Source organism: Phyllobates terribilis, unplaced genomic scaffold, assembly GCF_046119375.1.
Source record: "Phyllobates terribilis strain yellow unplaced genomic scaffold, ASM4611937v1 Scaffold_1__5_contigs__length_1240528914, whole genome shotgun sequence".
In the NCBI taxonomy this organism is placed as follows: domain Eukaryota; kingdom Metazoa; phylum Chordata; class Amphibia; order Anura; family Dendrobatidae; genus Phyllobates; species Phyllobates terribilis.
In genome coordinates, this window is record NW_027362761.1 from 276,832,661 (window position 1) to 276,858,497 (window position 25,837).

Genomic DNA, 25,837 nt, shown 5'->3' on the forward strand with positions numbered 1-25,837 from the left:
TCTGTGCATAGTGACTCAAGTATATTGTGCCAAGTTCTGCTCATATAAGAGGGTGGTGGCCCACTCTTGCACAGGGGCCCACCCGAGGATTCTCCTGTTCTCCTGTGGGCCAGTCCAAGCCTGAGTCTGTAGCCCACATGTTTGTGATCTATGGGGAGTCCCAAGGGATCAGATACTGATCACCCATTCATTCTGGGAAGACTGCTGCTAAGGTTTCTTTCACGCACATTATTTTCAGTGTTTCTAAACATTTGTGAAAAATTATGTGAATTTCTATAATTTTTTAATTGATTTAAAATGTGTTTTTCTTTTATATTGTGATTTATTTATTTATTTCAAATAGAGGCGCCTATGTACACAACACCAGGAAAAAACTTCACGAAAAGAAAATATGCCTTGTGGTTTTTGATTATATTTTTTTTTTTTTAGGTCCTGAATTGTGAATTCTGCATGTATTTTTTGTGATGAAAATCGTCTGTGTTTAACAGTTTAAGCAAGTGGCTGTGATTTTATGAAAGCTCATGCCCAATGTTCCTTTTAAGATGCTGCAGAACTGTCCAATTTTGCTGCGTTTTTTCCTCTCCCATAGACTTCTATGGAGAACCTGAAAAAAAACAAATGTGAAATTGCAATTGCTTCTTTAAGTGTGGAATTACAACATCTCTGCACTAAAAAATACATTAAAAGCGTTCATCAAATCCAAACCAAAAGCGAAAAACTCTAACCCCCCCAAAAAAAAACAAAAATGCAATAACAGAGCCAATTGCTTTTGTATGTTTTGTTGTGGACACTTAAGGAAAAAAAACTGTGGAAAAACACAGTATTTCCAAACCTAGGAACATGGCCACAACCCTAATTGGTAATTAAATTCTAGTTATCAATTTACTCATACAATTATTTCTACTATTTAAGCACTGTAATGTTTTATAATTATTATGGCAGATAAATATCAGCAGTGCTATGAATGATTGTGCATTTTTCAACTCTTCGTTAGGTCCCACACAATCTATGCAAGGTACTAAGCTTTAAAGTGAAGCAAGATCACATTAGTCCCCAGCAGGGAGTACATAGAAATCATGGGAACCCATAGCAGAAGTTCTAATTATATTCATTGGGGTCACAGAAGAGCATATCTAACAAGTTTGCGGCCTTTACAAAGTAATGTTCCTCCAGCTGAAACCATAGATTCCCCTTTCATTGCACCCATAAAGTATGATGCCAACAAAAGTGCCACACAAACACAGTATGATACCCCACAGTACCCTCCATACACACAGTATGATGACCTTACTGTACGCCACCTAAACTCCCCCGCAAAGTATGGTGAGCTCAACTCAGCGTGATCCTCCAACTGTGACCCCCACACAGCCCTCCATGCAGCATAATGGGCCTACATACAGTATAATTGTCAAACACCTCACCACACTGTATAATGACCCCCACACAGTATGATGGACTCCACACAAACATTCACACTGTATAATTGCTTGCATACATTATAATGGCCCCCACATGGCCCTTCAAATATTATAATGGCCCCCACATAGCCCTTCAAATATTATAATGGCCCCCACATAGCCCTTCAAATATTATAATGGCTCCCACATAGCCCTCCATGTACTATAATGGGACCCATAGTCCTCCATATAGTATAATGCATGCACATAGTCCTCCATATAGTATAATGCACCCCATAGTCTTCCATATAGTATAATATACCCCTAGGCCACCATATAGTATAATATACCCCATAGTTCTCCATACTGTACAGTGCACCCTCATAGTCCTCCCTACAGTATAATGCACCCCATAGTCGACCCTACAGTATAATGCACCCCATAGTCTTCCATATAGTATAATATACCCCTAGGCCACCATATAGTATAATATATCCCATAGTCCTCCATACTGTACAGTGCACCCTCCTAGTCCTCCCTACAGTATAATGCACCCCATAGTCCTCCCTACAGTATAATTCACCCCATAGTCATCCATATAGTATAATGCCCCCCATAGTGCTCAATACAGTATAATGCGCCCACTAGTTCACCATATAGTATAATATACCCCATAGTCCTCCATGCAGTATAATGCACCCCCATAGTCCTTCATACTGCATAATGCACCACTATAGTCTTCCATGCAGTATAATGCACCACCATAGTTCTATGTAGTATAATGCACTCCCCATAGTGCTCCATATAGTATAATGCACTTTCCATAGTCCTCCATACAGTATTATGGCCACCACAATGTACTTACTGATTTAAAAAAAAAATACCCTTCTGCTCTGGTCTCTGCAGCGAGCATTAAGAAGCACCGTGTATCTCGGAGCAGCGGGCGCGATGACGAAACTACAATGGGGCCTGCTGAGACATCAGATGTGGAGGAAGAATGATGGAGGAGAAAGTGTCAGCTGACGTTACCTCTTTCATCATTTTTTTTTTTTCAACTGTATTGGCATCCAGGATACTGATACAGTTGAACGTGCGATGATGGACGGGTAGGGGGTCCTGTTGCTGGCACTAGCCCCCTCAGCTCCTAGGCCCCAGAGCAGCCACGTGGCCTGCCGTCATTGGTGGTAAGACACTGGTTCCCAGGCTGGTTGATTACATGTGGGAATTACCTCCTGTAAATGGTCTGCCGTTCCCTCTGCTCCCTATTTCCATTGATGGTCTTTGTATATATTTTCCCTTAATTACATCCTATAGCAATTACTTCCTTTTACCTGTATTTCTTCAGTGTCCATTCTGACTTGTATATGTAGGAGAGAAATAATTAGCAATAGGCACAAGAAATGTTATAACCCGCGAAAGGTCGCACTGATCTCAAGTTGCATTTGGCAGTCGTCTTCTCTGCTAATAGCGATTATTCTGTGACCTCTGCGCATTTCGTTATTTTATAAACATGGCTCGAGTGATAGCAGAAAAATGCTGCGCACATGTCAGAAGGTTTCCTAGAACCCTACTAAGGTTACCCTTCATCTCCTACGCTGAAGATTGGGGCTTTTTCATTCCACACTCTTCTGTCTTGCTCATCTATGAAATGGCTTGGACTGGTGGGTGGCATGTGTTTTCAGTTATGGGATATATACTCGTATAGTACAGCGCCCAGACAATGTAAACCTCATGTTTTGACTTATTTAATTTTGGAACAACTAAATTTAACTTGTGCCATTGTTGTGGTTCCTTGGGATCCAGGCAGATACTCCAGATTGTAAAAATCTTAGATTATACCTGACCACGCACACTTCTTGACACAATGTATAAATTAGGCAAAATAATTGGCACACTGGTATCATAAATATAATGTTGGTCCCAATGGACTTATTTCCTACGTCATTTATAGCAGAGAAAGGCCAACATGCCGTTGACCTGCAGTGGCTGCGTTAGGAAAATGTAACCTCTTAAACCCCCCCCCAGACAGCTTTAATTTTAGGAAGGATTGTCTTGTCACTTGTAATGAAAAGACCATTTAAAAGTGGTTTTCACTATATCACAAGTTACCTTTCATCTATGGCGCTGTCAAAAGCAGTCCTGTCAATAATGAATAGAATAGAGGCTGAGCATGCACACCTGTGCTCCTTTCAAGATCGGGGATGTTCCTGAGGTACCAGAACCCAGTTCTTGAAATTGCTGGGCATTCGACCTCAGGGATTAGGGTTTTTGATAGATGAAAACCTCTTTTAGCATCATCATCAATCATAAATGTAGAAATCGGTTGTTTTAACCCCTAATCAACATTTCGTGTACATGTACGATGCACGTTAGCTCCCCATGAATAATGCGGGCTCAGGAGCTGAGATTGCATTATATTCCGCAGATGCTGTCTGTCCTATACAGCCAGCATCTGCCTCTATAAAGTAGAGATCAGAGTGTAGCTCTGATCGGCGCTGTTAACTCCTTATATGCCGCTGAAATCTCTGACAGCGGCATTTAACCCCTTCACAAAATATGATGTACATTTGCGTCATGTTCTGTCCCTGACTTTAATGTGGGCTCGCACTCTGAACCCACATCTTTCACGGCAGATGATTGCTGATTGAATCAGCCATCATATGCCTTTAATAGCCGTGAGTGGTGCTGTTTAACCCTGTTAAGCGCTGCTGTCCATCTCTGACAGTGGCATTTAACACGTGCTGGCAAGGAGGTGTGCCCATTGACACACTCATGATGTAAACTTGGGATGCGGATGGGTTGCCATGATAGCTGGAGGTCTGCTGAAGACCTCCATGTTTCTCATGATCAGTCTTCTGTGAAAGCCTGCCTGTAGGTGGCATTCATAGGAGATTGTGATTTCAGCTATACATAGCAGTGATAATGCAATGCTATGCATAGCACAAGCGATCAGACGATCGCAGCTTCAGGTCACCTAAGGGGACTATTATATACAGTACAAAGTACAATTTTTTATTTTTTTTTAAATATGAAAAAAAAAAAATAAACACACGTTCAAGTTTGCCCCCCTTTTGCTATATTAAACATAGAACAATTAAAAAATTAAATAAAAAAACCTACACATTGGGAATCACTGCGTTTGTAATAGTCCGATCAATCACAATTATAAAGTTAAAATTTCTGATCGGATAACGGCGTAACGATAAAGAAAAAAGAAAAAAAGGCCAGAATTAGGTTTTTTGGCAGCCGCAACATTGCAATAAAATGCAGTAAAAAGTGATCAAAACATCTGATCTACCCCAAAATGGTATAGGTAGATAATTTTACAGACATTATTTTAAAAAATTTGAAAGGGAATAACACCATAAACTTTGATAAGTACATATTCTATCCCTGAAAATAATGGCTAGAACACATATGTGAATCAAGGACGTCTATATGAAGCCATATACTGCATTCCCCATTCAATGACTATGAGCAGAGATATAGATGTTAGGAAGCTGGATAGTTCTGCACTATACATTGAGTAGAGAAGACCATAGTAAAACATCTCAGAAAAGCGAAATACTTATTTGTAATTCCTACAATTGTCAGTGTCCATAAGGGGCCGTAGCCATTCAGGTAACAAACATAGAAATGCCTTTTAAGAAGGCTTCTCCATTTCTTCTAGCAGAGTTGAGCTTTTTACACAGACTTGAGGAACGCTGCTGCAGTTCACTGGTCTGTAGCTGATGGCAGGTGACAACTGCTGCTCTGAGCACATAATGGAGCCCAATGCAGTTGTCACTCGTCTAGTCCCTTTGGGTCATCATGGAAGAGCACTGTAGAGAAGGCCCTGAGCTTAGGCTGCACTGAACAGTAGAACTGATTGCTACTATTAACACTTAAATATACTATAAAAAATGCAATGGAAAACGTAGATGTAGGTTGGGCAAATGGTTATCGTATAGTCATTAGTGTTGAGCGAGTATGTTCTGTTAACCCTTTCGGCGAGTATGCTCGGGCCGAGCTCTGAGTATTTATAGCTGCTCGATGATGTGGTTGAATCACTCCCATGTGCATGATTTGCGACTGTTTGACAGCTTTATTACATGTGAGGAATGTCTATTTCTTACACATTCCTCACATGTAATAAAGCTGTCAAATAGTTGCGAATCATGCACACGGGAGCGATTCAACCATATCACCGAGCAACTGTAACTACTCGGAGCTCGGCCCGAGCATACTCGAACAGAACATACTCGCTCAACACTAATAGTCATCTTTACTTTTTTAGTATGGGGTAACTCAGTGGGGGCAGTTATCAAATAAAGTTCAAGGAAAACCTGGTGCAGCTCACAAGTCAACCAGTTAGATCTCCACTCAGCTCATTATTCTAAGGTCTTGTTGGCATCAGTCTGACACATGACGTCTTCACTTTTTGCTGTGCACTAGTTTTGGTGTGTAAATTTTATTTTTTTGGCAAATTATTTAATGAAAGGGACAATATATTAACGCTGTGACAATTCAGTTTTGTTTTCGCCCATTAACCCAGTGAGAAGCTATGTAACGTGACATTGAGTCTTCTGGAAAGGTTTCTGAGTGACAACCAATGACCATAGGATATATTTTTGGAGCCTTCTGCTCATGGCTGCAGTATCTCTTGGTGCTCACATTTCCTCGTGCCCTCAGATGCTCTTGTCTGATGGTTACACTGTTTTTTTTTCTTTGTCTTGACATTGCCTGTGTTAGTGCTTAGAGTGTTATCAATAGGAAAATGCTACATCTTCTTCATTTGCAGAGTTGTCTTACAGAAAAAAAACCCTCTTTTGTCTCCATGAATTAAAACACCCCCCTCTGCTGCTGCTGACATTATGACATGATATCCGGTCCGGGGGAGGAAGTCACACTCTGATGAGACATAATACAGGGTAAATAGGATTTGGCTCCTGTAGAAAAGTTTCTAGAAACACATTAAAGAGATTGTCTACGACTGTAACATTGCTGACCTATACTTAAGATGGGTTTTAAATGTCTGATCGGACATTGATTTGAATAGGGGGCAGAAGTGCAATACCTTGGCATTGCCACTATACAGTTAATGGAGCTGTGCAGTTTCATAACTGAGCAGTTCCGGCCACTGCCAACACCGGGAACAGCTGATCGGCGGAGGTGCCGGGTGGCGCACCCCCACTGATCAGACATTCATGACCTATCCTAAGGACAGGGCATCAGTGTAAAAGTAGTGAACAACTTTAAGTGACTGTCCTTATTTTGAAAAACATATCTGGTTTCTTTAAAAAAAATTGTGCCACCTCTGTCCATGGAAGAGTCTGGAATTGCATCCTGAATCTGACTATTGAAGTGAATGTGGTTGAGATGCAATACCAAATACAGCTGCGTTTTTTTTTTTTTTTTTCTAATCTGCTATATTTTTCTAATACTTGAAACGTTCTGGAAGGAGGTGTTGTTTGATTTGACCCCTCCACCCCACCTTTTTTTTTCCTTCCTGGAACTCTATAAATCCTGTATTGGAGGTCTGTCTGGTATAGAGGCAAAGCTAAAGTACCATAGGCGAGGATGGTAATCCTATGCCTTCTCTCGGAGAACAGCATTGTTTTGCTGGTGTGCAAGGGATTCGGTTTTCACTAGTTTTCCCTTCGTCAGGACCTGGATTCTCATCTATGGTGTACAGTGACTCTAAAACCCATTTTGATGGGTGGGACTAATAAGTGATGTATTTGCTGACAATGCTGATATGGTATTTTTGTGATTTTGTTTGCTAGTATCACATTTGTGTTGTAATAAGTCATTGGTGCCAGAACACATCCCTATGTTTGTCCATTAACAAAAGGAAAAATCATCACACATCCAGCAGTATTTATCGCCATTTATAGACCAACATACAGGCAGTCCCCAACTTATGGACATCCAACTTATGTACATCTCCAGGTTACGAATGGAAGTTGTTAAAATAGAAAAAAAAACAAATACTCCCCTCTCTGCCCTTCCCGCTACTCGCTGCCCACCGTCCAGTCCTCTTCCTTTCACCATTGTTGTCCGCCTCTCTGGCCTTCTCACTATAGGCCAGGACTTCTGGCTACGTCCAGGCCTCGGAGGTCACCATGTGTTTTAAGGCTGTGACATCAAGAAGAGGTCAGAGATGAGCGCTACAGTGAAAAAAAGAGAACTGAACCGCGGGCAGTGAACTGCAGGATGACTGCAATTGTGATCAGTGAGTGAGTATTATTTTTTTGGGTGTTTTTTGACGGCCCTGTTTCAGCTTGCATACAAATTCAGGTTATGAACAAGCTTACACATCCTATAGTAGGTAATTGGTAACCCGGGGACTACCTGTATTGCAGGTTTACCCTTAGAGAGTAGTGTTTCTAGTGGTTGATGGAGCATGATGACTAGTGGTGTGGGCTATTTATGGAAATGCTTTAGGTACTAATCCCTCCGAATCCGATAACTCATAACTACAAATTCTAATAAAAATTACTTTACGACAGTTTGCTGCATGCTTATATTGCCAAACTCCATACATTCACCCTGATTACATATAAGGGATATCCAGGTTCACAGCAATGAATTGGCACATGGTAGATTGACCTGGCCCACAGAACCTCGGGAGAACCTCCTGCTGAACAATGGCTGTATATTGTATGGGAAGTCATGAACATGCTCTTCATATAATCAGGTATAGGGCTGACAGAAGCCTGTCTACAGTAATGATTTGCATCATCCAACTCCATTCCTAGCTATTAGCTATAAAAGGAATGTAAACTGCTGAGCAACACGGACTGAATGTCTAAATCCAGCAATGTTTAGTGTTAAAATTGCCTCTACAGCTATGGAGTATTTGTCTGGTTTTTGGTAGTGCCACTAACTCAGGGTCGGGACAAGGGGTAGGCAGGGTAGGCAACAGTCTAGGGCACCATCTCAGAAGGGATGCAATTTTCCACAATATTGTAAACTACATTGAATTTACTGTGTGTTACTGGCACTGCGCTGGGTGCGAACATTAAAAAAAGGGGGGGGGGGGGCATGTCATGCAGGGAGAGAGGCCGCTAGCTAATGAATGATCATTATCAGACTGATAAGAAGCTGAGCACTCACTCACTGGCTGCTGTCTGTCCTCCTGCACGGCACGCCACAGTGAGTGTTCATCCGTAAAATGAGCAAGCCTGTCCGCCCAGCACGCAAGGGACAATAGAGGAGGATGCACAGTATCAATGCCTGCTTCCTTTACTGTCCCCGTCTTAGGCTATGTTCACACATCATGGTTTTTTCAGATTTTTTTATGCAAATTTTCAGCTGCCTTTTGCAGTACCAGCAAAGTCTATGAGAAATCAGAATTCTCAGTTCACACATCATGGTTTTTTTTTGTTCAGGATTTTCTGCCTTGCATTTTTTTGGGGGAAAATGGAGCATGTCACTTCTTTCAGCGTTTTTTTCAGCATTTTTTCACCCATAGAAAGTAATGGGTGGTAAAAAAAAGTATCAAAAACGCATCAAAATTTGTATCAGCGTTTTTGATGCCAATAAAGAACTTACTTTTTTTTTTTCACAGAACTTTATGTACATGCATAAAAAGAGACAGAAGGATAGTGAAAAAAATGCTGAAAAAATGCACCAAAACTGCAGAAAAACCCTGAACAAAATGTCCAGGTTTTGCTGCAGAAAATTGACGCCAAAAAAAACATGATGTGTGAACATAGCCTTACTACGGGAGCCTCAGGTGTGTCAGGTCAAAGCAGAGGGCGGCGGAGGGCTCACAGCAGGAAGCTCTTCTCAGTTCTGTCTGTGCAGTATCCCTCCTCCTCCACAGTGGTTTCTGCAGCCCCTTGTCAGCTTTGTAGTCCACCTCTACCAGGGGTCTCCTGGGAAGAGGGAGAAAGCTACATATAGAAACTATGGAGTAAGGCGACTGCCTGCCTGATATTTACATTGTAGAAGTTTAGTGTGCGTGTATACATGTGTCTGCATATATTTGTTTTTGATTCATGTATGATACTGTAATTATAAAGATTAAAAGAATGAACCTTGTTCTTCAAAAGGGTTATTCCCCCAAAAATCCCCAAAACCTCAGTGATTCCAAAACAGGTCTTCGCAGTCCAGTTCTGAATGGAGCAGAGGTATGCATTCTTGATGAGCGAGCATGAACTGTTAACACTTTCGGCGAGCATGCTCGGGTGCTCGCTGAGTATTTGCAGCGTGCTCAGCATCGATGTTAGTGTCGCTGCAGCGGCATGTGTCACTGCTGTTAGACAGCTGTGACACATGCAGAGATTGCCTAGACAGGCAATCCCTGCATGTGTCACAGCTGTCTAACAGCTTGGCCTCTGTTCTATTCATCCTTGCTTGGCCTCTGTTCTATTCATTATCTATAGGACTGCTGAGCGAAGCACTCAGCTGTTTACATCAGTCATATAGACCATAAATAGAGCAAAAATCGACCATGCACACCTCCACTGCATTCTGGACCCCGCTGCAGAGCCCTGTTCTCAGGATCACTGGGTGTACCAGCGTTTGGACCCTCAGCAATTAGCAAGTTATCCTGTATCCTATGGATTGGGGATAACTTTGTTTTTTTTCGGAAATAACCCTTTTAAGGCTAAATGGTCTCTGTTTAGCGTATACACCAGGATGCATATATTAAAAAATTGCCTCCTATGGATTCCGTACAGAAAATCCACAGTAAAAAAAAAAAAATTATCGTATTTTTCGGACTATAAGACACACCGGACCATAAGATGTACCTAGGTTTTAAAGGAGGAAAATAGGAAAAAAAATTAAGCAAAAAATGTGGTCATGATGCCCTGTTATGGGGGAGGGGGTCTGCTGCTGACACTGGTATTGGGGTAATGTCCCCCAATTCTGTTAATATCCTCCATCCTGGTATGTATGGCCCCTCCTTCCTGGTATAAGTGGCCCCCATCCCATCCTGGTATAACTGGCCCTCATCCCCATCCTGGTATGCATGGTACCCCTTGATTCCCCATCCTGGTATTCATGACACCCCTTGATTCTCCATCATGGTATGCATGGCTCCCCTTGAGCCCCCATCCTGGTATGCATGGCTCCCCTTGAGCCCCCATCCTGGTGTGCATGGCTCCCCTTGAGCCCCCATCCTGGTGTGCATGGCTCCCCTTGAGCCCCCATCCTGGTGTGCATGGCTCCCCTTGAGCCCCCATCCTGGTGTGCATGGCACCCCTTGAGCCCCCATCCTGGTGAGTATAAACAATTATACTCACCTCCTCTCTCCTCCAGCGCTGTCCACACTCTCACTGTGTGAGCCGTGCATGGCAGGGCGTGCATGGCGTCCCTGTCATGCGCCCTCACACAGTGTGAGACGCTGTGCTGGAATAGTCACTGCTCCCCACGCCGGGACTCTGTGTGTGGGGAGCAGTGACCATTCAGTCTCTTCAATAGCGCGCACACTGTACCGCAGCGCGGCTCCTGCTGCCGCTCTGTGGGGAGTGTGCCCGCTATTAAAGACCATGGATATTCACTAAAACCCATGGGAGTGGGTTGTAGGGAATATTCATGAGCTTAAATAGCGGGCACACTGACCGCAGAGTGGCAGCAGGAGCCGCGCTTCGGCTCCAGTGTGTTGGCTATTAAGAAAAATGAATATTCATTGCTCTCCATGCCCATGGGCGTGGGGAGCAGGGAATATTCATTCTCTTTAGTAGCGGGTACAGCGTAGGCTGCTGCAGGCGGCTGCTGCCTCCTGTGCCCTGCTGATCCCCCACTGCCGCTCCCCCACAGCCACCACCACGCACAGCCATGTATATAGTATTCGGACTGTAAGATGCACCCCCCACTTTCCTCCAAAATTTTGGAGGAAAAAGGTGCGTCTTATAGTCCAAAAAATGCGGTAAATATTTTAGGTACCTCTTTTACAGGATACCATTGTATAGAATAGTGCAATCAACTATATTTTAGAGGAAGTTGTCAACCCTTGATGAAATCTTCGGCAAGCACTGTAGTCTGCTTAATCCTAACTGTGTAATGCACACACCATTAGGATTCAAGTCTGCCAGTTTCGGCAGTCCTCACATGACTACAAGTATGTGCTTTGTTACGTGCCTCCTAGAGTCTCCGCTAAGCCTCGCAGTGTTCTTTTCATAGACGTAGCTAACTTTTGGTCACGTAATGACAGCTGGAACCGGCAGTGCCGAATCCGAGCAATGCTTGCCGAAGATTTCACCAAGGTTAGAAATGATCAAAATATACACAGGACTACAGTCTAGTGGCCACATTGTTAGTCCATGGCCGCTAGACGAGAGCACTGCGAACCTCCCTCTGCCTGTCAGTATCCAGGATTAGTAGGCTCCATGATGACAAGGATTTCGTGTCTGCTCTCTACATCATGCTATGGTTGTTATAAGGGGGAGGGGAGACCCCATTGCCCTACCTGCCTAGGGCACCAAAATGCCTTGTCCCAGCTATGCACTAACACCTCTTGGATATTCCCAATAGTGTTTGGTTAGAATATGCTGCAAAGGGCTTTACTGTTTAGATGCAGTGGGACTGATTTACACAAGCTGTCTAACTTTTAGACTAGGTGCAAATTTAGACAGACATTCTCAATATGTGACAAATTTTATCAAAATTTCTAATGCTGTTTTAATTTGGTGAACCTTCAGGCCACGTTCACACGTTCAGTATTTGGTCAGTATTTTCCATCAGTATTTGTAAGCCAAAATCAGGAGTGCAACAATCAGAGGAAAAGTATAATAGAAACACGTCACCTCTTCTGGATTTATCACCCACTCCTGGTTTTGTCTTACAAATACTGAGGAAAATAACTCCCCAAATACTGCATGTGTGAATGTGGCCTTAGACTGTCTAGCCTGAGTTTATACTCTGTTAGGTGGCTTAGTTTAGTCTACAAAAATCTGCCAAATTGGTGCGCAATTTTGATTATGCCCATTCTCTGCCCAATTTCCAATAGACTATGCCCAACTTATTGTACATGTTGAAAAAAACTTTTTTTTTTGTGTTTTCCCATTCTGTGAAGAGAATAAGAATTCTGAGCACGTCTGTTATATTTGTTTCTGTTGGAAGCGATCATAACTGCTCTCACAAGAAAGGGCACCCAAGTTTACCAGGCTCCGAATAGAAGTCCTGGAGTCGATTGTGTATTTCCTACTATTTATATACTGTTCCTTTTTAGACCAAACAGTTGCATAGCATGCGGTGGCCACAGGTATAGTTACACTAGTCACCAAAGTCTGTGGTAGTGCATAATTCTAACCACCCACCCCCACCATTGTCAAACATACAATACTTGCAAGCGCTGCTTTTTGTTTTTTTTTCCGGCACATTTACACCTTCAGTATTTGGTCAGTATTTTACCTCAGTATTTATAAGCCAAAACCAGGAGTGGGTGATAAATACAGAAGTGGTGACGTGTTTCTATTATACTTTTCCTCTCCTTATTTTGGCTTACAAATAGTGAACAAGTACTGAACGTGTGAACTTGGCCTTATAGTGATGCAGTGAGTGCCCTCCTAGAGCTGCCTATGCAGAACGCAGCAGTTGAGATGAGTTTTTCATTAAAGGAGTTGTCCACTACTTTTACATTGATGCCAATAGGATAGGGCATCAATGTATGATCGGCCGGGGTCCTGCATGCGGCACCCCCGCCGTTCAGATGCTATCGGTGGCTGCGGCCACTGGCTAGAAGTGCTCACCTGCGGGGCTCAATCGTCAAGTGGTAGTGGCCGCTGCGGTGTACTGCACACCCTCCTCCTGGATGTGTAGTACACCGCGGCGGCCACTACCACTTGACGGCGGAGCCCTGCAGGTGAGCACTTCCGGCCAGCGCCGATAACAGCTGATCGTCGGGGGTGCCAGGTGCGGGACCCCGGCCGATCATACATTGATGCCCTATCCTACGGAATGGACATCAATGTAAAAGTAGTGGACAACTTCTTTAACTACTTCCCTCCATATAGGATATAAATTACTCATGGAAAAACGCATGATATATCTCAGTGTAGCTCATTTAACACAGTATATACAAATGTGTAACTCGTGCTGATTATACCCTTGGACAATATAGGCAGCGGCCAAGATGACAAAGTTCCCGGAAAAATGAAATGATTTTGGCCTTCAGAGCTGTTGCCTATGCAATGTGCTGCAGCTGATGACAAACTCTCCTCAATTGCTTCGCTCTCCATAGGCCATGTAGATTTCTGAGGCTGGGCCGGTAATGACTGAAGATTGTATGGAAACATGATTCAATGCTGTCTTTATTCATTACTATAATGCTTTTATGTTTTTGTGCTTTTTCAAACTAGGTTAACGCATAGGTTTGTGATAGGGCTAGTATTATAAAATATGTAATGTTAAAAATAAAACCTAAAACTATTTGAAAACCATGTATAACTTTTTATTTTTTACATTTTTTTTTTTTTTTGTCGTATTTCAGCAAGAAAAAAAGAAAATAAAAGCAAAACCTAGAATTATATGGGCTGTTTCTAAAAATACAGTGCAATGTGCTTGGTGTATAAGGGGTTCAATATTACACTGTTGGAAAGGTTTCCCTTGCTATTGATCCACAGATTAGGGGATGCAAAATACTTCCCTTGCCCAAGGCGCTGGAAACCATTGCTATCCCATCGATGTAAATGTGCACATAGAATAGTAATAATTGTAAGTATAGCGTCATTGATCTAACAGATGCATTTTACACTCCCGGTTGTAAAGGTTCAGAGTTGTTCCCTGCAGTGTCCTTTTGGTAGGTTTACAATAGGATTTCCTGTTGAGAAAAGGAAAAAGGGTGAGCACAAAAATAAATGCTTCCCTGCAGATTGTCTTCTTATCTCGGATATCTGCAGTGGGGCTAAGTGTTTAAAAACTCACATTATACAAATAATAGAACAGTGTTTCCACTTGTGTCTTGAGTCCAGTCTGCCTATGAGTGCATTGTTTAAGGGGATGTCTAGACTTGTGGAAAGAAAGCTACTTTCTGATATGTTTTGCATTTCTGTTATGCACGGTTTGTCACTTGCTGTCAGTGAATGGAAAGATTTGTTACAGTCAGAGGTTGGAAACCTGTACATAACTTCTCATCGCCACTACTATTAGTATGTAGTCTATGCAATCTTCCATGAGCTGAACGGCCTAGGATCACGTACACAGAACCACTGTTTTAGGAGAGGAGCCTAAACTGGATACAAGTTTATTAAATCCTTATCTGTGAGAAACATGAAGTTCTGGGTTTCTATTCACTGACTAGAATCTGATTTTGATAATGGTGAGGAATATAAAGACTGTCACTTTCACTACCATTTATTCATCCCAGTGCCTCTAAAATGTCTCAACTTTGCAAGCTGTCCTAACAATATCTGTTGTTTTTGTGTCTACAGCTCCTATGCTGAATTACAGATGTAACAAAGTTCAACTTGGCAAATAGCGAATTACCTTGATAACTTGTTACAGATGGTTTTAGCTTAAAAGGAATCTCTGTCCAGCGATTAATGTTGCCCAAACCATGGGCAGCATGAATCACTGCCTGGCTGCACGATCGTAGTAAGGTATATCATTCTATGAAATGTTCCAGCGTTTCAGAAACAATATACTTTGAAGATCCAATGTGGACAATAGCTGGAGACCAAAATAGTCCAGCACTGCCCCTGGCCAAGTCACTCCCTGTGTGCACCCGAGGGAGAAACCTGTCAATTAGCTGCAGCAGCGCTGGGAAGAGCCGGTTGGGGGTGGTGCCAGACTCGTCTCTGGCAATGGTTCCCAGCCAGATCTTCAAAGTATATTTTCTCTGAAACTCCACAGCGTTTCAAAAAAATATATCTGGCTGCAATCATGCAACCAGGCTGCAATTCATGTTGCCCCCAGTTCGGGTAGCATGGATCGCATGGTCTCAAATTACACTTTTTTTTGTGCCATGATATCGAACTGCTGATGTAGCAAAGGTTATCACATGTAAAGCGCCATGGGCTAAATGGCGCTATAACAATAAATAATAATTAAAGCATATGTTACTATAGTAATAACTTTGTGTAGTTTAAAAATGCTGTCCCATTGTTAGCTCGGTCTCCTAATTGTTATAACCCACCAAGAGTGAAGTAGTAACAATTGGGGATCCAATGAAAGCCAGCATGACTGAAAGACCAGACAGTCATCACCATCATCATCATCAACATCATCATGTAGATGTTTGTAACTATGCCTTGATGGGTAATAAAGGTTGAGTCTTCATTTTTCTAGTGCCTTTTGAACTCTTATAAATATGTGTGATCTTAGTGTTCAACACCTTTTGAAGGTAATTATCTAGTCCAATGGTTCTCAACTCCAGTCCTCAAGACCCACAAACAAATCATGATTTCATTAGTATTAGACAGGTAATAATTCTATCACCTGTGCAATACTAAGGAAATCCTGAAAACATGATCTGTTGGTGGGTCTTGAGGACTGGAGTTGAGAACCACTGATCTAGTAGAAAGCCGTGCAGAGTAGGACTTAGTCTAGAAAAGCCAAAGGTGGCCTTTTGACATTTTCTCATAGAATAAGACCTATTAGTGTGCTTAAAGTTTTGCACCCTCAAGACAACATTCCTTAAAAGTCAACCCCTCATGTAATCAGCTGCGTGTGTGACTGCTGAAAACATTGATGATCAACTGGTAGGTGTAGGGAAAATGTACTTTGGGACCAAGTGGTAGCAGAAACGTTTTAACTGCAGCTGGGCCTTTGGGTGAAATTATTAATCCAACCTTCTTGATTTTAGATTAGTAGATGTTGCTAGGATAAAAATAATTTATCAATACTCAGTGCGTACTGCTGTATTAACCCTTATCTGTCTATTTACTTTCAGCATTCGAAGTGTGATGCAAAAATATCTTGAAGAACGAGGGGAGCTGACTTTCGACAAGATATTCAATCAGAAAATCGGTAAGGGACCCATTTTCTCAAGATTTGATATGAGTTCTAACCAGGAGTCCCAAAGTATTTATTTTTTTTTTTTTTAAGGTACAGTAGATCAAATTTGACAAATGATAAAACCTAATGTTTCAATGAGTTTCTTGTTGTATAGTATACAGGGAATTGAGTCTTCATCTTCATAGATTCTGTATTGTAGCTGTTTATAGAGAAATATAAAGTCATTTAGACAGGGATTAGCCATTTCTCATAGGGCATGATGATGCTTTTGTTAATGTATTTTTATAACTGGTTATATGCAAACACATTTAATATAAGAACATTTTAAGTTATAAGAAGCATTACAGACTGAACTAGTCAAATAAAGTGAGGACTCTCCTTAACCCCTTACCGACATATAACGTACTGGCACGTCATATACTGGCTCCCTGACTTTGATACGGCCTTGCATTCTAAGCTTATGCTCTGTTAGGTACAGTATAAGCAATTGGACAATTGCAGTTTCAAGTTCCCTAAAGGGACTATTAAATACAGTAAAACAATTAAAGTTTTTTTTAATAAAAACCCACAAGTTCAAATCACCCCCCCTTTGCCTTATTAAAAATCAATAAAAAAAATAATAAAATACACATTTGGTATTGCTGCATTCATAAGTCAGATTTTTCAAAATATAAAATAAATTAATCTGACTGGTAAACTGCTTAATGAAGAAACCCCAGAATTATGTTATTTTGGCTGCTGCAGCATTGCAATAAAATGCTATAAGAGGCGATCAAAGCATCGTATCTATTTCAAAATGGTATCAGTAAAAATGTCAGCTCAGGGCCCAAAAAATAAGCCATCACAGAGCTCCAGATCCTGAAAAATGAAAACATTACGGGTCTCGAAAAAAAATAGCAACCCAAGAAAAGTGTGTGTTTTTTTTTTTTTTTTTTTTTTTTTTTTTTTTTAAATCTGTGTACTCGTACTGACCTTGAGAATCATATTGCCGGGTCAGTTTTACCATATAGTGAACATGGTAAATGAAAACCCTAAAAACAATTGTGAAATTGTACTTTTTTTTTTTTTTTAGCAGTTTCAACACATTTGGATTTTTTTCCCTCCTTCTATTACATCACATGATAAAATTAATGGTGTCATTCAAAGTCCAACTTGTCCCTCAAAAAACAAGCCCTCATACGGGTATATTGAAGTAAAAATAAAAAAGTTATGGCTCTTGGAATGAGGGGAGGAAAAAATGAAAACAGAAAACGGCCATGGTGTGAAGGGGTTAAAGGTTTTGTCTGCCCTTAGGCTACAAGTCTGCAGTGGCTTTTTGGTGGGCACCTGACCCCAGGTATGTGATTTGCATACATGTGGGCACATGCTGAGTAGATGGGCCCAGCCGCGCTCAGTGCAAGTGAATTGAGGGAGGCCAGACACAATCTAGTCGGATTGTGGCAAGAAGTATGCAAATCACATACTTGCGGTCACATGGCCACCAGCTCCCAGCGCGAGGGAATCCTCATAGAGTGCAGTGTGCGTGATGGGAGAATTCACAAGCCTGCAGTCACATAGTGAGGTCGTACAACCCCCTTTAACATTTTTCTGTAACCCCCATGAAACATTCCAAAATTCCAGAAATAATAATAAAAAATAAAAAAGCGTAATTGTCAATAAATTGCTAAATACCTTGAATTCGCACTTGTTTTGATGGGTGGCTTACATTATATATTTAACCTTCCATAGAGCCCATATTCTTTGCACTACAGTTTTTGAATCACCCGTTAAAGACTCCCTTTATTAAGATATTACATGGCAACTTTTCGATTTTACCCTCTTTGAAGTTAGGCAACGGAGACAACTTTTTAATAGACAATTTAAAGGGAATCTGTCAGTAGGATCAACCCTCCTAAGCCGTCTATATGGGCATGCAGGTTATATGAAGCTGAATATAAAGATACCTTGATGTCTGCAATCTGATGTCTTATTCCAGCCAAATCTGCATTTTTCTTATACGTAAATGAGCTGTTCAGGACTATGGGGTGGACACTGATCTGCATAGGAATCTGCCTCCAGAGATTATTTTACATGAAGGGGGAGTTACTGGTGTGAGACAAGCAACTAACAGAACAGAAAAAATGAAATTTATTGCAAACACATTTTTTGCTTCTCTCTGAGCTGTGCTGTATTGTAACAATATTGCATCACTGTCTGCCAGTGAGATGGAAGCTGAAGCTGAGAGGAACCTGCGGATGTGTCGGGTATAATCACACACAGCTCTGCAGGGAGCGGAACCTGCGGATGTGTCAGGTATAATCACACACAGCTCTGCAGTGAGCGGAACCTGCGGATGTGTCAGGTATAATCACACACAGCTCTGCAGGGAGCGGAACCTGCGGATGTGTCAGGTATAATCACACACAGCTCTGCAGGGAGCGGAACCTGCAGATGTGTCAGGTATAATCACACACAGCTCTGCAGTGAGATCAGGAGAGCAGAGAGCGGCCATCACACATCACAATGGTAACTCTCCCTTCATGTAAAATAATCTCTGGAGGCAGATTGTCATGCAGATCAGCGTCTGGCCCATAGTCCTGAACAGCTCATTTACATAGAAGAAAAATTACTCTGGAATAAGACATCGGATCGCAGATATCAAGGTATCATTTTATTCAGCTGCTTATGACACACATGCCCATATACAACTAACAAATAAAGCAGCACTCTGCAATGCTAAGTATGTGAACATGAAATATATTAAATCTGAATAGCATTACTGCTCTAGAAAATAGAAATAAATGAGAAATCTTAGCGCATAAATTGGCCAATTCATGTGTACCTGGTAGCCACAATAAGGCGTTTCTCGTTATACCAGGACCCTATCAATGTGAACTCCTCTCTGAGACCAAAGTCAGCCTGTGTATTCGAAAGCAAGATCCTGCTGCAATTAAAACCGCCTGTGGTCTAGAGGCGGAGTGCTCAGTTAAAGCCTACACATATAAGCAGAAAAAATGACCAGCAGATCCAAAACAAGAAATAGGTGTGAACAGGTGCTTAGTAGGAGCAGTTACCTCCATATACAACTAACAAATAAAGCAGCGCTCTGCAACGCTAAGTATGTGAACATGAAATATATTAGATCTGAATAGCATTACTGCGCTAGAAAATAGAAATAAATGAGAAATCTTAGAGCATAAATATAAAGTATAGACTTTGACTGAGCACTCCGCCTCTAGGCCACAGGCGGTTTTAATTGCAGCAGGATCTTGCTTTCCCACACATAAGCAGGCTCTTAGAGAGGAGTTCACATTGATAGGGTCTTGGTATTTTGAGAAACGCCTTATTGTGGCTACCAGGTACACATGAATTAGCCAATTTATGCGCTAAGATTTCTCATTTATTTCTATTTTCTACAGCAATAATGCTATTCAGATTTCATATATTTCATGTTCGCATACTCAGCGTTGCAGAGTGCTGCTTTATTTGTTAGCTATATATGGCGGTAGCTGCTCCTAGTAAGCACCGGTACACACCTAATTCTTGTTTTGGATGTGCCGTCAGTTTTTCTGTCTACATGCCCATATAGACGGCTTAGGAGGGTTGATCCTACTGACAGATTCCCTTTAATAAAATTATATTTTTGTGAGGTAGTTTTTTCTGTGAACTGCTTGACAGTACATGGTTTACGTTACCTCTAGGTCAGTGTATCAAGGCGGCGGCCATTTTAATGTAATACAGCAATTTCTTTCCTAGACAAAACAAGTGTGGTTTGCTAAATAAAGGTACCATATTTAGGGTTTGTATTCTATATAATTGCATTTCTTCAATTTTTTTATTTTTTTTTTGTCGCCTGGAGATCCCCTTTTAATGTATCTACTAGGTTTCAATCATGTGTGAAATGTCAGTGATATTTCTGATTCCTACGAGGCTTGTGACCCCAAGCTGTGTGATTCATCATATGCATATAATAAGACTTCCACACTGACAATATTGCAAACATGTTGTAAAGAGAACCTGTCAGCGCGATTTTGTAATAAAAAGACATGGCTGTAATGTAGATTAAATTGATACTTTTGATAAAGAAATCCACTTTATGGTTCTACTTTAATCACCATTTAAGTTTTCTGCTAATTAGATTTTGGAGCGCAGACTGTGCACTAAGTTTTCTCTTCCCCGTCTGTGATTCCGGGTCCTCTGCCTCTTTACTATTCTCTCTTCTTTTTGAGTTCAGTGGCTCCCGACCATTAGCCAATGTTGAAGGGAATCTGTCAGTAGGATCAGCCCTCCTAAGCCATCTATATGGGCATGTAGGTCATAGGAAGTTCAATAAAGTGATGCCTATTCCAGAAAAATCCATGTTTCACTTACAGTACAGACCAAAAGTTTGGACACACCTTCTCATTTAAAGATTTTTCTGTATTTTCATGACTATGAAAATTGTACATTCACACTGAAGGCATCAAAGCTATGAATTAACACATGTGGAATTATATACTTAACAAAAAAGTGTGAAACAACTGAAAATATGTCTTATATTCTAGGTTCTTCAAAGTAGCCACCTTTTGCTTTGATGACTGCTTTGCACACTCTTGGCATTCTCTTAATGAGCTTCAAGAGGTAGTCACCAGAAATGGTTTTCACTTCCTGATCTACATGAGAATCTGCCTCCAGAGCTTATTAAAATGAAAGGGGGCGTTACCAGTGTGATGTGTAATGGCCGTTCCCTGCTCTGCTGATGTCACTGCAGAGCTTCCATCTCACAGGCAGGCAAGGCTACAATACAGCAGAGCTGTGAGAGCTGCAGCAATTTTTGTAAGAAGAACGTTCAGTTCTACTGTTCTGTGTTAGTTACACGTCTCACACTGGTAACTACCCCTTTTATTGCAAATAAGTTCTGGAGGCAGATTCTCAAGTAGATCTACTATATCCTGCCCATATCCCTGAACAGCTCATTTACATATAAGAAAATGTGTATTTCTTTGGATTAAGACATCGGATCGCAGACATCAAGGAATCACATTATTCAGCTTCATATGACCTACATACCCATGTAGATTGCTTAGGAGGGTTGATCCTACTGACAGATTCCCTTTAAATGCAAGAACAATATACTGGGCCTTTTGCAGTCCAATAGCTTATCATAATGCACAATTCCACTTTCTTTGGAGATTGTAGTGGGCCCCCTTACTTCTTGGGCCACTTTGTGACTGCACGTGTTGCACCAATGGTATGTCCGCCCCTAATCTCTGCTGTTCTCTGCATTGGGGTCTCCATTAACAGCTTTAGTTGCAGATTACGTCTCTTACTGGAACAAATAGTGCAGTGGAGATTGTAATCTAAGGGGTACGGCACTGCCATTGTTTTTCATATTTTTGCTCCCATAATGGAGCAGAAATGAGGAAGAAATTGGTGCAGGTGTGAACATAATCTAACTGAACCTGTTTGAATCCTTTCTTTTAAAGGGGGATTTCAGTTTAAACAAGTGATCCTTCTCAATAGTGATTACTGTTAGCCTAGTGTGGGTCCCACCACTTGGACGCCCACTTGTATGCCCCTGTTCTCCCCTGGCTGCAAAATTGTAGCCAGGAGGCGTTAATAGAAGGTTGCACATGTGCCCCGACACTACATTTGTGTCTGTGAATCTGAAGATACCTAAAGATAGTGCTGTGCTCAGCTGTAATTATCACTGTCAAAGACTTAGAGTGTCAGGGCTGATATCGCTCCATTTAACTCCTCCTGGGCATGGTCTTCTGGCTATGGGGGGGGGGGGACTGGTAGCATAAGGGGATTGGTAGGGTTCCCTGTAACTGGTGATTAACTGGTATAGGTTGGAACACCCCTTTAAGGCTCGGCTTTTTTATAGACTTTTATACTTTCACCTTGCTGTCAGTATAATTGTCAGGGTGAAGTTCATTATTGTAAGATGTATGTGGTAATGGGATATTTTTGCTGATTCTTTGCAGTGCGTCTCTTAAATTTACTATTATTTAAAATATCCGTGCATGTCTTGTTTCTGAATTTATAAATGTTGAGGTTTATTTCAGCTATTATTACAGATTCCAAGTAAAAATTGGCCAAGATGCTTATTTCATTTGGATTGTGTCCCAGTAATACCATGGAGCTAAAATTAATCATATAGTTTTACATTTATGTTTGCAATCAAACGATTCTCGGAGTGTTTAGAAAGGAAGATCCCAAGCTATTCCGCTCTTTCTTATTGAAGCAATTCATCTTCTCGATTTATTTGTGTAATATGTGGGTAATTTGACCATGCTTCAGGCGCTCCTGTGAAAAGCCATGCTTCTCCTGGACTCTATGGAGAACACAAACTGTGCTCGGTTTTATAAACAGGCAGAATACAAGTATGAACGTGCTTGGCTTAGACCTAGGAATTTGGTTGGTAAGGTGATAATCTCATAGGCTTTTTTAGAAAATAATGGAATGTAGCTGACATTTAAGGAATATGTAAAGACCTGTGCAAGGTGTATAAAGCGCCGAAGTCGTGACCTTGCTTGTCATTACCCCACGCTGAACTTCGAGACAATGCTTCCTATAGAAATCTGTTTAGAAGAATGCTTTCTGTTCCATCGCCTTGTCGGCTGCCATTGTAAATCTCTATACCTGTAGTTGTGTCTATAAAGCGTAAACGCATTGAATGAATGGCACAGAGAGGAGCTGAAGCGGTGCTAATCAGAACTCGCTAGCAAGTCTAGCTTCATAGGTATGTAAATGGCAAGATTGAATTTCCCGGTTAGTGTTTGCAGGCATAACAGTCAGTAGCATTGTGAAGAGTACAATTATATTATTATTTATGTGACTGCTGATATCAAGAGTATGCCTACGGCGGGCTAATAATGGGCACTGACACAGATGGCTGATGAGAGAACTGTGGGCTCCCACCTACCTAGCGTTTACTACTTACTAGTGGAAAAATACATTACACTGGAATAACACTATAAACTCAGCTGGCTAAATGCAACCTAATGTTGAGTTGATCAGTTGGCCTCATGCAAGAAGTGAGCCTGCCTCTAAATAACCTAAAATAGTTTTTTTTAGTGAGAAAATCCCTTTTAACGTGTGCCTGTTGTTTCAAGTGACATTTCAGAATGTGTTCTTTGAGTAGTTGAGGAGCAGTATTTATTTTAGGACTTACTACATTATTTGCTGGCTCTAGTCACTAGAAGGTGCAGCAGCTTCTCCCTTTGTCTCTGTCTCTGCTTCTGCCTCCCTCCAGTTATTTTCCCCTCCCATCTCCCTAGACTTCTATAGGCAGCAGCTGTAATCTGATCCATCAATAAACACAGATCTGAAAACAGATTTTAACTTTTTTGACAGTGAAGAGAGGGAAGAAGTGGAGAGACTCTTATTCTGGTTTCCTTCTCTGTTCTGGAGATATGGCCCCATTTCCTGTATATAAATCTACAGGGAAGAGGGGGCCATGTCTTAAAATTGGAGAGGCACAGGACCGAAAAAAAAAGGAATAATTTCCATTTTGTCCAATTTTTTAAAAAAATTGCATTTTTTTATTCGTGACAAGTCTTTTTAAAGTGACTACACTTAGTCAATGTGGCCATTTATCTCTATCTTAAACAGCTCTAACAAAACATTAATGACCTTTGCTTAGCTTGTATGGGAACTTTTCCTATAATATACACTGTGTGTGTCACTGAAGGCCTCGTAACCCAATATATACCTAAAAATTTTAATTTTGGCCTCCATTAGGCTGTTATATGTCAGTATATCACCAAATCAGAAGGAAAGGAATAATATACACTATTTCTTACAAGTTTTCTAATTTTTCCTTTACAGTTCCTTCAATACCCCTCAATTATAGTGAACACCCGACACATGCTTTAGATAGACTTTCTTTTATGAAGTCTAAAGTTTTTTATTTTAGCATTGTAAGTTTTGGGAGGTGGATGTCACTGTAAGACATCTGTCTGAGGTCTCCCTTAAAGGTATACATCAGGAGATTTTTCCTGCATATGCTTCAAACTGAAGCTCTTAAAACACCACTCCAGCTTTTTTTTATTATTTCAGCACTGGGGTGGTGTCACTAATGTAAGTTCCTTGCCCCTAGTAATATACTTACCAGCTGCCGTCTTCAACTGTTCCCGGTACATCTCCGGTCCCACACCGCCATCTTGTGACAGCAACTTCTGACTGACTGGCAGTTTGAGGTATCGATCACAAGCTCTCAATGTAAGTCTATGAGAACCTTGTTCTGGCTCTCATAAACTTACATTGAGTTGTGAATGATCCAAATAGAAAAGGTTGACAGCACTCAATGTCAGGGTGCACGTCCAGAAGCTCCAAGGAACCCACTTGGAAAACATCAGTCAGGATTAAAGTTGACAGCATCCAATCCAGGGTAGTAAAATGAAAAAATATGACCTTTTTTCTGTCATTGTTAAAATTACAACATTTCGACCTATTATAGGTCTTTATCAAGTACTTGATAATAGAGAATAGTTTGAAACAATGTAATTTTATCAATGGCAGAATAAATATCATCATTTTTAATTGAACTACCCTGGATTGGATGCTGTCAACGTTAATCCTTACATTGAGTTGTGACTTCTGGCTCATTCCTGCAAAAACCGGAGCAATCCGGCAAGTCGACCACAGTGGTGCCGAGAAAAGATAAAGACCGTGGCTGGTAAGTGTAATACTAGGGGCAGGGAACTTTGATTAGGGACACCACTCCAGTGGTAAAATAAAAAAAACAACAAAAACGCTGGAGTGGTGGTTTAACTTAATCAGTACAGGGTCTTACATTTATTATGCTGACTTATATAGCACCATCATATGCCTTGAGGCTCACAATCTAAATCCCCCATCTATATGTCTTTGGAGTGTGAGAGGAAACCAGCACAAGCACTAGGAGAACATACAAACTCCCAAGGAAAGCTAAGCTCACCTGAAGATAAGATCGTAATTGTACAGAAGCCTTTGTACTATGGCAGGTCCTGGACGCAGAAAAAATGGAAGTTGCAGCAAGGTGAGTAAGGACGGTGTCTGAAATGCGTCTGCTTTTAAATTGTTGTTGGATTACATTTTTTTAATGGCTTTTACTATGGTCCATAAATTACCATTTTAAGGATTCATCTTGCTGGAACCTCCTATTTTTTTCAACAAAGAAACTCCTTGCAGATTTTTCCTTGGTGGGAACCCAGGACCCCAGCGCTGCAAGGCTACACCGTTAACCACTGAGCCACCGTGCCTCCCATTGTATAGTATTTTCTTTTTCGGCAGTGGTATTCTAGATTTTGCTTTGCTTGTTCTGACAGACATCAGTTGCTACTGGGTTACCTGTAGTGTTTGGCCAGTCCTGTCTTACAATTACAGGCTTGTTTTTCTAGGCAGCAGAGTGAAATGTTGTAACCAAACATGTTCTGAACGTTACAACAGATGGCAAATGGCCGATGCAGTCGCTTTCCAAGTAGTAGTTTTGTTTTTTTTCCTCTCCTTTAAGGTGGGGGTGAAGTGTATAACTGAATACATGTTGTTCCAGTTTGTTCTTTCTGTGAAAGCCATGTATTATATATAACCTGATTATTGCGATGACT

At 41.2% G+C, this 25,837-nt stretch overlaps 1 protein-coding gene across 2 annotated transcripts in view; it reads left to right on the forward strand.

Annotated features, from left to right (window-relative positions):
- GRK3 (G protein-coupled receptor kinase 3) overlaps window positions 1-25,837 on the forward strand; it is a 315,828-nt gene that overhangs the window by 67,187 nt on the left and 222,804 nt on the right. For both annotated transcript variants that reach the window (XM_073672931.1, XM_073672932.1), the window contains exon 2: window positions 16,222-16,298. In XM_073672931.1, the coding sequence (XP_073529032.1) occupies window positions 16,222-16,298 (77 nt within the window). The remainder of the gene's footprint in view (window positions 1-16,221; window positions 16,299-25,837) is intronic.